This window comes from Zalophus californianus, chromosome 4, assembly GCF_009762305.2.
Source record: "Zalophus californianus isolate mZalCal1 chromosome 4, mZalCal1.pri.v2, whole genome shotgun sequence".
NCBI classification, from domain to species: domain Eukaryota; kingdom Metazoa; phylum Chordata; class Mammalia; order Carnivora; family Otariidae; genus Zalophus; species Zalophus californianus.
This window is the reverse complement of record NC_045598.1, coordinates 75,267,937-75,280,196: the sequence shown is the minus strand read 5'-3', so window position 1 is coordinate 75,280,196 and position 12,260 is coordinate 75,267,937. Positions and strand designations below refer to the sequence as shown.

At 46.2% G+C, this 12,260-nt stretch overlaps 2 protein-coding genes across 8 annotated transcripts in view; one reads left to right on the top strand and one right to left on the bottom strand.

Moving 5' to 3' along the window:
* Positions 1-2,828, bottom strand: part of LRRC8D (leucine rich repeat containing 8 VRAC subunit D) — a 113,501-nt gene extending 110,673 nt beyond the window's left edge. For 3 of the 7 annotated variants that reach the window (XM_027607269.2, XM_027607261.2, XM_027607278.2), the window contains exon 1: positions 2,636-2,828. The gene's annotated coding sequence lies outside the window, so the exon portion shown is untranslated. Of the gene's footprint in view, positions 1-1,741; positions 1,912-2,184; positions 2,418-2,635 lie in introns of those variants that run through there. The other 4 variants (XM_027607247.2, XM_027607250.2, XM_027607254.1 and 1 more) reach the window with 4 other exon arrangements.
* Positions 2,829-2,876: 48 nt separating this feature from the next.
* LOC113930175 lies at positions 2,877-5,165 on the top strand. Its single transcript, XM_027607306.2, has one exon. The coding sequence runs from the start codon at positions 2,907-2,909 to the stop codon at positions 3,291-3,293; it is 387 nt and encodes a 128-aa protein (XP_027463107.1). The 5' UTR covers positions 2,877-2,906; the 3' UTR covers positions 3,294-5,165.
* The last annotated feature ends 7,095 nt before the right edge of the window (positions 5,166-12,260 follow it).

The following is a 12,260-nucleotide window of genomic DNA, read 5'->3' as shown; positions in this document are numbered from 1 at the left end:
AGTTTGACTTCTTCATACGTAGTGCCAATCCACCTACGTGACTGGGATTGAACCACGTCTAACTTCCATCATATAGCTACCAAAACAATTTAGCTACTGGGACAAGACAAACACATCAAAATTTTGTAAAATTAATCAAAAAAGCTCAGCACAATGTAAAAGTCAAGGGGAAAAGGCCAAGTTCTGACCAAGTTTTTTGTTTTTTTTTTTTTTAAGATTTTATTTATTTGACAGAGAGAGACACAGCCAGAGAGGGAACACAAGCAGGGGGAGTGGGAGAGGGAGAAGCAGGCTTCCCGTGGAGCAGGAAAGCCGGACATAACCTGAGCCTGAGCCAAAGGCAGACGCTTAATGACTGAACCACCCAGGCGCCCCTCTGACCAAGTTTTTAAAAATTCTGTAAACCTTGGCAAGGAGGAAAAGTTGTGACTGTGGCTCCATACCTCCCCCTCCCCCCCGTTCATTGCATCACCAACTACTCAACATGGTAACAGAAGAGACTGGGGGACTGGGTCATCTAAGGACAGTCTCCTCTTCCACCTGCTAATGTGTTAAGTTTTAATCAACAAAGTACACACAAACCCTCAATAAAAATGAGACAAATCTAAGATAAAATGTTCAAATATAGAAATAAACCATGCCAATTCAAGATCTGGAATTTTTTTTTCCAGCTCCATGGATTACCTAATCGTTTTATGGGAGGCTCCCGACCTAACCTATAGAGATCAAACACTCCAAATCAACTTTGCTGGATCCTTACTTTAACTCATCTCAGGATCTTTCCTCTCTCTTGCTTTGGCATCTTAACAGGGTTTTAGTCAACTGATGTGGAAGGCAGGAGAAGCGACAACTCTACCCCTCTCCTAGCTGATGGTAAGTGTTTGGTTAGTATTTTGTGGACAGTAAAAAGAAACGTTGTCTAAAGACCTCATTTACTGGTTATGGTGCAGGATTCTTCCCACAGGTCAGTAAAAAGCAGAGGTCCCAAAAGCTCTGGTGGGGCAGGTCTGAATCACTGTCATCCTTGGCACTCGGACTGTGCCCTTTGGTTGTTCATGAGGTAAACAGCCCTCACCATTACTGCAGACAAGAATTCCTTGCCTGTGCAGACTCTTTCAAAGTCCAGCACAGAACACAAAATAGGTGCTCAATAAACGCTGCCTGGATGGAATTTTATCATCAGAGCTAAGGAGGGACGCCTGGGTGGCTCAGTCCGTTAAGCCTCTGCCTTCAGCTCAGGTCGTGATCCCAGGGTCCTGGGATAGTCCTGCATCCAGCTCCCTGCTCAGTGGGGAGTCTGCTTCTCCCTGTGCCTGCAACTCCCCCTGCTTGTGCTCTCTGACAAATAAATAAATAAAATCTTAAAAAAAAAAAAATCTAAGGAAAGCTTCCAGAAGTTAGGTCTTTACTCCTGTATCTCCTTCAAAATAGGTCCTCATAGCTTTCTCTGCTCAACAAGAAATATTTTTCAAATTCAAGGAAGAGGAAAGGAAGAAATCTGCAAAGCAGAGGGAACCATGTAGGAGTACAAGTAGCTCAAGTTGGGCCCCACGGTTGGCTAGGGCTCCCCAGTACCTATTCTCCATCTTTCTGCCTACCGCTTGAGTACTTGCTCGCTCTCACCTTTGCGTTTCTTTCTCTTCCTGAAGCCCTACCTCCCCATCTTCTGCCACACAACCCCCCAACTGCGTGCCCGTTGGAACCGCAAATCCCCACCTCTTCCTCTACAGCAGGGACCTACCTCTCCTCCCTCGAACCTGCAGCAGCTCTTCTTCACTGCGGCTGGCTTTTTAAGAAACACAAAACAAAAAACAAAGCCCGCCTAAAGCCAAAACCCTAATTTCTTTATCCCTAAAGGATACCCCAAATTAGGGGGGACATTAAGAGGAAGGCCTCTATCAATCCTCCAGGAAGCAACTTCCCCCCAATCCTCCTTCCCAAGACCCTGGCCAGGATAGGAGCAGAAGTCCCGTTCCCAAGTGCCCACGCCTTCAAACAAGCTAGAAGCGGATTATACCGGTACCCAACCCGGAGATGGCCCGCGGCGGGCAGGGTGCACCTGCGGGCCCCCAGCTCCCTCCCTCCGGCTCGGGGGGCGGGGCGCGGCCCTCATTCCCCGCCCAACCCACCCGGCGCGGGAAGCGGGCTAGGGGGAGGCGTTTCTGGAGAAGTTAAAGGGCTCACCTTCTGGGCTCCCGGCCAGCAAGGCCAGACACCAAACACCCACCTCCGAGAGGAATCAGCGGAGCCGAAACCGGGTCTCCCCGCCCTCCCGACTGCGCGGACGGGGGCGAGAGGAGGGAGCGCGCGCGACGGGGAGCAGGAGGGAGGCAGTCCGCACTCTCCCCTCCCAGGGCCCACCGCCGCCGGCGCAGGCGTCCGCGGCGCCCGCCGCTCCAGCTGCTCCGAGCGGCACAATTTTCTGGGCTCAGGCGGTCGCAGACGGGAGCCCAGCGCAGACTCGCGCGCCGCCCGCATCCCCCCCCCCCCCTGCCCCCGCCCCTCGCGGCGAGTTCCCGGCCGCAGCCTCCGCTCCCGCCGCGGGGCCGGACGCCTGCGCCGGGGAAGGGGCGCGCTTCGCCTCCGGGGCGGCTCCCACCTGCGCGGCCCCGGCCCCGGAGAGGCGCGCACCAACCTTGGGGGGCAGCCCGGGCAGCTTGGCCGCCAAGCCACGGCTTATGCTGAGGCGGGAGGTGGCGGCATCACCTGCGGCGGGCGGCGGCTGCACCGGGACGCGCCGGGGCGGCGAAGGCGCGCGGCGCCCTGGACCCTGCTCCCGAGGCCCCGCCCGCGGCTGCCACCTCGAAGCGCGGCGGAGGAGCCGGGGCACCACGGGCGGCGACAGCGGCGGCGACGGGAGCAGCAGCACATGACTCTGTAACGGGGGGAATTAGACAAAGCGTAACATGGACTCCGGGCCCGTGCAGGCGCTGCAGCTCCGGGACCAACCGCAGCCAGCGAGCGCCGCGACTGGCTCGGCCGCAGCCAATGGGGCGGGCCCGGGCCTCCATGTGACGGCGAGCACTTTCCCCCGGCCGCACGGCCGCGCCCGCAGCGGGCCAGGCTCACCGGAGGCGGCTGCGTGGCGGGCTAGGTGGCCCCGGGTCGGGGACTGGCGGCGAGAGGCTGCCAGACGCCAGGCAGGTGCATGGGGCGGGGAAGATCGCCGGTCACCGAAAGACTTACCTGTCAAACGCCTACCTGAACAGGGCGCCGTGCCAGGCTGCCGCTGTCGCCTGGCGGGAGCGGGGCAAGATCAGCAACCTTCGCCTTTCCTGGGTCTTTCCTTTTGACTAAAACTCTGATACTAAGACGTAGGGAGAAATGCCATGAAGTGGTAGGGAGACATTTGCGGTAAAAGTCATTTAAGCAGTTTCCAACCCAAGGAGAAAGTCCTTGCCTCGGATTTGGGGCACTCACAACTTTATCTTGGAACGAATAGCTACCCAGCCTCATGTGGTCCGTCTCTGCTATGAAAGATCTATTGGAGAGTCAGTTCTTGTTTTAATCCGAGTCTACTCTTTTTTTCCCCATTCTTTTTCGCCAAAATTGTCTTGTGTCTGAAGCAGGCAGATGAAAGGTTGTCCTCTGCTGAGAGGTGTTTTCCAACCTGATAGTTTCTCCTCTTGTTTTTGTTGTACGAGGGAAATGTATTTCCCGTCTTTCTCGTGGGTGGGGAGAAGCAGGGATAAAGAAATAAGGCCAGGAAGACTATTCGGAATTGTAGGTTTATAACAAGACAAATGGTCCCAGCCCGATACTTTAGTATCTCCTTTTATCAGAATCCACCCTTTTCTGTGAACAATGGGAAGTCTCATCTCTATCAGGATCTCTCCATGTCAGTGAATGTTCAATCAACATTTACTCAGTGTCAATGTTCTTTGTAAACATGCTGCACAAAATGGGAGGGGCGCTCAGGAAGGTGTGTCTTCAGATACAGCAAGGCCTTACAAAAAGTGGTTTTCTAAGGTTTCAGAAAGGGCTTCAGAGAGAAGAGGGGGAAGAGAACGGACCCTGGCGTAGTGAGCCCCTGTGGATCAGGCACTGAAAGTGAAGAAGGGCAGCCCTGGCAGGGAGGAGTATGAACAGAGGTCCAGAGCACGCTCAAGGGACTGTTCTAGACTGGTTACAACACGACACTAGATTTTGAGCCCTTCTGACCCCTTGCGTTCTCACTTTCCTTGCCCTGTCCCTCACGAGCCAGCAGTCTCTCCTATTCCACACACCCGGCCAAGAAGGAGGTGTGTGGGCAGGGGCTGTGTGGTAAGTGATCTAATCACAGTACCAGATTTGCTCATCTGGGAGGTTAGAGCAGTTTTAAAAACTGTTAACATCTCGTGGTATAATATTTTGATTGAAAACACCCCACTATTATAACTAATTTGGAATGGTTTGCTGTTTGTAAAAACACTTTGTTCCATGTTTTGATCTTCCCTGGGCTTTAAACTATGATTCTAGATCTGAGAGAAGTATGATTTCATGATTGGTATAAATTTGAGGGGAAAAAAAGTAATAATCAGAAAACTGTCAAATGTGGAGAAACAGATATTCACACATACTATATGCATGAGTACAAGTTGGGCAGATCCCTTTGGAGGATAGTTTGGCAATTTTGGAAAAAATAAGTGTGTGTTTTCTTTGACCAGGTCATTCCACATCTAGGAATTTATATTTCAGGGTTATATATGCAAAAATGATGTGTTTCAAAAATATTTACACATGTGTATAAAAACATATGTACAGGCATGTTTGTAACAGCAAAAACATGTAATAGTGTACAAGTCAAATAACCAAATCCCAGTAGGAAACTATTTAAGCAAGCTCTGCTAGATCTGTAAAAGGAAACTGTACGTAGCCACTAATAAAAATAAGATAAATCTACTTGTACATGGAAGAGTGTCCAAAACCTATAAGTGAAAAAAGCAAACCACAGAACAATATAGATAGCATGATCCCATTTGTATTTGCACTTTTTTTTGTCTCAAAACATACATGTTATCAGACACACGCTTAGAGGAAATCTGGAAGTACATGTAAGAAGCAGTTAACAGTGGTTATCTCTGGATGTGATGTCACTATGGCCATCCACTTTCTGTTACAAAGTTCTGTGTGTTTGCATTGCTTTCATGTTGAGCACATATTGCTTTGATGACAAGAAAAATAATAAAAACATTTTTTTAAAGATTTTATTTATTTGACAGAGAGAGACACAGCGAGAGAGGGAACACAAGCAGGGGGAGTGGGAGAGGGAGAAGCAGGCTTCCCGCTGAGCAGGGAGCCTGATGCGGGGCTCGATCCCAGGACCCTGGGATCATGACCTGAGCTGAAGGCAGATACTTAACGACTGAGCCACCCAGGCGCCCAGCAATAAAAACATTTTCAAAGGTAAAATTGGTAAGAGCTCTACCAATGACAAGTAATGAAAGATCACTCTGATGGTCCAGGATGTAAAAAGTTGTCTGCTTTCCTTATGCCCCAAGGAAAACAAATAGGAAGTGGACAGCAGAGGACAATAACAGATACGACATTGGATTCAAAATTAAGGAATGTGACAGAAAAGGAATCTGAGGCTACTCCAGATACGTCTACAGGGATGGGGGGACACAATAAGGTTTCAAGGAAGTTGTGTCTAACAGAAACTTACAGAGGGCATTTACTATGCTTTGCTGAGTTGTGATGGTCAGGAATCAGCAACCGTTCTAGCACCTGGTAATAACACTAATAATAACAACCAGAGCCAGACACCGCTCTAAGTACCTTACATATGTTCCCTTTTAGTTCTCACAGCAACCCTAGGAAATAGATACTATTCCTATCCTCATTTTTTAGGACTGGAGATAAAGGCTTGAAGAGGTTATGTAATTAGCTCAAGTTCACACAGCCTATAAGTGGCTCTAGAGGTAAGCATTTAAAATACTGTCTGAAAGGACCATTTGAGATAAAGGCCATAATATGTGCATCTCTTTTTAGTAAGTATTGTAATTCTAGGTTGATTTGTGCTTACCTAAACCATAGCACTTGGCATGCCCTGAGGCACTCAGTAATACTGAATGAATGAATGAATGAATGAATGAATGAATGAATGAATGAATGATTGAACAATCGACTTTCCTATAGAGAAGAATCTGAGCTCCTTGGAGAAGCTCAGATTGCATTGTTCCTTTTTTTTATCACCTGGTAGAGTGCCCAACAGGTGGTAAGCAATAGGAATTTCAATAATCTGTAAACATGTTTTTGAAATATTGTGCAGAAATCAAGCTTTATAAATTGATCGCAAATACACTGGGGTAGCTTATGAATAATATCATGATGAATTCCTTGTAGAATGAAGAATAGTCCTGGGGCACAGGGCTAAATCTGGATACACCTGCATAACCATACATAAATAAATACAGACTATATTTGCTTGGAAAGTGGCTGTCATGCTGAACAGCTGAAGGGATACAAAATTTCAAGTTATTTGAGCCTCTTTCTCTCACCTCCTGGTTTCTGAAATGGGAAGAACGATACATATCTTAAGTTATTGTGTGGCCAAGAACTAACTGACATATGGAAAGGGCTCAGCTAAGTGCCTAGAACATAGGCATTGCTCAGTAAATGTTACCTACTATAAGTGTGTCCGTATAGTATAAATGTGACCCAATTTCCTTTTTTTCAAGATTTATTTATTTTAGACAGAGAGAATGAGAGCAGGGGAAGGGGCAGAGGGAGAGGGAGAAGCAGACTCCATGCTGAGCGTGGAGCCAGACAAGGGCCGATCTCAGGACCCTGAGCTGAAATCAAGAGTTGGACACTTAACCGAATGAGCCACCCAATTTCTTAAACTATTGTGACCCTCTAAACTTTACAGCCACCATAGCAGGCAACATCTGGGAGCTCACATCCATATCATGATTTGAAATTGTAGAGTAGGGGCTCAGTCAAAGCAAATGAAAACCCAGTGGTCTCCTCCCTCTTCTCCTGTCTGACCTTCCCACTTTCCTCTTCTTTCTGTTACTTGAGATGGGCTAAAACCATTTCACTTCTTAGACTTATTTAAACTCCCAACCTTGGAGGTAGAGAGCAAATTGTCGTCTTTCTTCACAGCTGAGGAAATTGAAATGCTGGAGACTAGATCAGAAAGGAGTGAGCAGGTAGAGGGAGGAGAACAGTGTGGGGGAAATGGAACTGGGCGGGGATGCGGGGTGACTCTCCATGACTCTTGACGTAACACAAGGTCCAAAGAGGAAGGGAAATTGCCAGACTGTTATAATTAGAAATGGTATGGTGAAATTGAAACTAGAAAAATTAAGGGTACATGTCTTAACCACAAAGAGGAGAAGTGGACCTCTCCCTTCTAAAATGGATTCATAGAGTGAAAAAACTAAGGTTGTCTATCTAGGCAAGCCAGGGTTCCTCACTTGGTAGCCCTGGACTGTGTTTTCTTCACTGGGGAGAGTTAAAAAAAAAAAAAAAGTATTAAAAAACACCAAACTTAACCGCGTGAGGATCTGTACCCATATCCTCTGCCTTCCTGCCTGCCACCACGAGGAGTGGACTATACACGTTCTTATCGAAAACCAGTTTCTTCATTTTTGCACCCAATTTCATCCAGTCTCAAATTTTCATGGCAACAAGTGTCCCTTGTCTCCTATGTCACTAATTTCCCCCTCTCTGCTGGATGGCTGCCATCAACCTTTTTAAAAATGTGATTTTCTCCTCCATCTTCAGGTATAAAATGTCTCCGGACCCTGCCTTCCCCACTCCATTTCTGTTCTCGCCTTTGCATCTAAACGTCTCACACGAATTGTTTATACTCCTTGTTTCCAATTCCTTTCTTCCCATCTTCTCTTCAACTCAATCTAAAGGGGTTCCACTGCCAATGCATCACTGAAACTGATCTTGCCAAGGTAACTGACAACTTCCACTTGGCTAAATACAGCCCTGAATCCTTAACTGACCTCTCAGCAGTATTAGACACCAACCACTGCTCCCTCCTCTTTGGTAAACTACCTTGTTTGGTCTTCTGAGACACCAGGCTCACTCTCTTCAAGGAGCTCATCCACTCTTACAGCTTTGAATTCCCTTTCTATGCCAACAATCCCATATTTATATTCCCAGCGTATTTCCCTCTCCTGAGCTCCAATTTGCATTTCTAACTACTTTTTTGGTTTTCCCACCTAGACTTCTAACAGATATCTCAAACTTAACAAGTTCCAAACCAAACTCCTGATTTCTCCCCCAAACCTATGCAACCCACACAGCTTTTGCCCTCTCAGTAAATGGCAATTCTGTCCTTCTAGTTGCTTGGGCTAAAAGCCTTTGGAGTCAGGGCGCCTGGGTGGCTCAGCTGGTCGAGCATCTGACTCTTGGTTTCAGCTCAGGTCCTGATCTAAGGTCGTGGGATGGAGCCCTGCATCAGGCTCCACACTCAATATGGAGTCGGCTTGCCCCTTCCCCGACTCATGCTCATTTGCTCTCTCTCTCTAAAAGAAATAGATAAAATCTTAAAAACAAAAAACAAAAAACAAAAACAAAAAACCTTGGAGTCAGTCATCCTTGACTCTTCTGTCTTTCTCTCATAACTTACGTTGAAACCACCAGGAAATGCTGTCTGGCTTACCTTCTAAACATACACCTCATTGTCACACGTTGGTTCCATTCACCATCATCTCCCTCCTGGATTAACTCCTTAGCCACTTAACTAGTCTATGTGCTTCCACGCGTGCCCCATCCCTCCCCACGGGCTATTCTCAACAGCAGTGAAAGTGAGCTTTTTAACATGTAAGACAAATCAGCTCATGCCTTTGCCCAAACCCTGTGATAGCTCCCTTTTTTACTCAGAGCAAAGGCAATATCCTTACAGTGATTTGCAAGGTTCTTGCATGATCTGCATCCCTCCCTCCCAATGTCATATCCTGACAAGCTTATCTAAAATGGCAACTCCATGCCTACCCATTCCTCTTACCTTGCTTTATGATTTTCCTCTCAGCACTTATTATTTACTTATTATATGTACTTTTTGTTTAGTATCTATCTCCCTTTGCTAGAATATAAGCCCTTTAAAGACAGGACATTTTATCTGTCTTGGTTACTGATGTATTGCATGCATTTAGAATAGTGTCTGGCACATAGTAGGCAGTCAAGAATGATGTTTTAATGAATGAATGAATTTAGTCCAGATTTCTAATCAGTATAAAGTCAGGAAAATTTTTCCTAGGGGAGATTTTTTTCATGCTGTTCTCTAAGTACTTGTTAATGAGAAAAGGCATTCATATTCAGTGTCCAAATCTAGACCTTTTACTAAAATGACACCCAGCACCTAGGAGTTTCTGCAGCAAAAGAAGAAACTTGGTGGAACATATTACCTTTGTTCTAGTTCCCCAGCAAAAAGAAAAAGGAAAACAATCTAACCTGAGTTGACAAACAGAATTGCAAAATAATAATTCCAAAGTTCTAAATTGTACTCTTATTAAGGAAAATAAGCAATGTAACGCAACAGTGAAAAGAATTAAGTTAGAACAGATTAAATGCTCATTGTAACATATCACTTACTTTAAAAATGTCTTGCTGTGTAGTAAAGTTGCTATGTACTCTAACCTGGCTCAGAGAAAAAGTTCAAATGGAACAGAAGAACATAGATGGGGCATAAAATAGTAAGTGGGACTCTTAATTACAGCTTTGCCAATGGAAAGTTGAAATGACACAAAATGAGAAAAAGCACCATGAAAAGGAATTGGGCAATACTTTAAAACAAAACAAAATAAAACCAGCTCCCAAAGCAAACTGATTTGTGTAGCCATTTGAAAAGAGGAAGGAAGAGTAATTGCTGTTTCCAAATGGTGAGTTGAATGTTTAAAAATCCACACGGAACTCCCTCTGTCAGGATGTCTCCTGAAAGCTCTCTTCTGTGGGAAGAGAAGATGAGCAGAGCCAGAAACCTGAAACGTCAAGCTGAGGTAGAGCAGGGCTTGAGCTGGGGAGAGGAATGCAGAGGACAGGGAGACAAGCCAGCCTGTGGGGTTTTCTTACTCATGGGTGAAATCCTAGCATTCTGGGATTCAAAGAGTAATATTGTCTGGGCACTGTCTGAAACTTCATCTGACAGCTCTTCAAAACAGTGTGGCCCAGAGATGACTTGAAAATAAAGTTTAGACTGAGCGGCTGTCATCGTGGAACTAAAAGTCAGCATTGCTTTCATGCGAGCTGTTCCTTGGGCCATGCGGATGTAAGGAGGAGACAGCAGACCCATCTCCTGTTCCCGATCGTCTCGAAGTCAGGGGCCTTTGCCCGGCTCAGGCATGGTGCCTGAGCCAAAGGGGAGCTCAGGCCATGAGTCTAGATTTAGATCTAAATCTGAAAGCATGAGACGAGGTGACCATCCATGTCTCAGATTCTGTGATATCCCCTGGAAATTTATCTCTGGCTCACTAATGGACAGTTCCTCTTGCCGCTTTCCTCACTAATGTTTGCCTCCTCTCCCCAAACCTCTACTCTTTTCTCACTTTCTAAATGAGTTTTGTGAGTTAACTGTGAGTCTCTCTTCCCTTTCTGTGTGATACACTCAAAGCCTACGGATGTGTTGTTCCTGCATAGGGTTTTCTTAAAAAAATTTTTTTAATTCATTGCCAATATTTAATAACCAGGAAATGTCACAAAAATACCCAGATTCCCAGCATTTTGAACAACCGGAACAGCAGGCAAACCTGGAGTAATTCCTGTGGACCAAATCCTGCCAGGGCTGAGAAGCTGCAGAGGCCTTTCAGCCGGCTGTCATTCCGCAGGGCGCAAGAGCCTCAGCGGCTCCGAAGGGTCCCTGGTCCAGAGGTGGAGAGGGGCGATCGGCCTTTGTCATTTTGTGTACACTGTTCTTTTTTCTATAACAGGCAAATGCTTCTTTCTACCATGCCTTCATGCTTCCTACAAATGTGCTTCACATTTCCCATACCCGACCAGTATTTTATCTACCTATCTGGTGACTCCAGGCATTTGGGATTATGATCTATGGTTTCTATTATCGGGCAGTCCTCCCTGGTTTTCAACCCCAAAACCATCTAAATAGAGTTCAAAATGAAGTGGTAGAATGCCTTAAGCCCTGAAGAACCCAAGACTTTATATAATTAATATAATTATTGGATGGTTAGGACTGAGGACATACTTCTAACCAGGACTTTGATAATCATACTCTATAAATCATTATAAATACTTTTCATAGAAATTTAGTCCTCAAGTAATACTGCTAGGTAGGTAGCATTACCTCCATTTGTACAAGTGCAAGAACTGAGGCACAGAGGAGTGAAAGAATTTGCCCATGGCCACCCGGCTAATAAATGCCTGACCCAGGAACCAAGCCCAAATTTTTGAGGCCAAGTTCAGCGCTCTTGATGGCGCATCCTAGCTGTTGCATATCATCCTTGAAAGTCCATGTGCTGTGATCCTTAGAAATCTTTAGAGCGTTCTCTGCCATCAACTCAAGAACATGTTTCGATGCCTTATAGCCCAGCTAGTTAGGAGAAATCTTGGAATCATCTTTGATGATTCATACCCCTGCAGCCCCCACCTCTAACTGGGTGAATGGTCCTGTCTATTCTTCCTTTAAAACAACTGTTCTACCCAAATGTTTGTCTCCATTCCCCGTAAACAACCTTCATCCCAAATCCGTTGACTCACTCTTGGATTAATGTCATGGGCTCCAGCTGAGGCCCTTACACAGCACTCTCTGTCCACTCCAATCTGTATTTACAGGTGAAGTAAATGGCCTTGTAATAGAGCTCCCTGATGCCATTGCTTGTCTCAGACACTTGCAGTGGTTTCCCAAGTAATTAGCTATAAACTACCTACCGGGTCTGATGTTCAAGGTCCATCCTTGTCTTAGCTACAAGATTGTTCCCGGTGTCTGCTGTCCTTCTCTGTAGGAGAATTATACTTTCCCGCCCAGTCAGGCCTGGCCACAAGACTTGCTTTGACTAACGAAATGTGAGTGAAAGTGACATGTGTCACTTCTGAGAAAGAATTTGAAGAGTCACTGTGGGTTCTCATCATTTCTCTTTCCCCTCTTCCTTGAAAATGGCAAGGTGCCAATTGGAGCTGTTCTTTCAGTTTGAATGTTGGGATGAAGAAAGCGTGGAACGGAGTTACAGCCAGCATGGGGGCTGATCCTAGGGCAATGTGAACTCACAGGAGGAGAGAGTCAAATCTCCTGTTCATATGAAGTGACACACAACATGAGCAAGAAATCAACCTTTACTGAGAGTTTGATGCTATTTGTCCTGGGGTAACCC

Coding starts and splice junctions, on each gene's coding strand:
- LOC113930175 (XM_027607306.2), top strand. CDS start 2,907: ATGGACTCCGGGCCCGTGCAGGCGCTGCAGCTCCGGGACCAACCGCAG.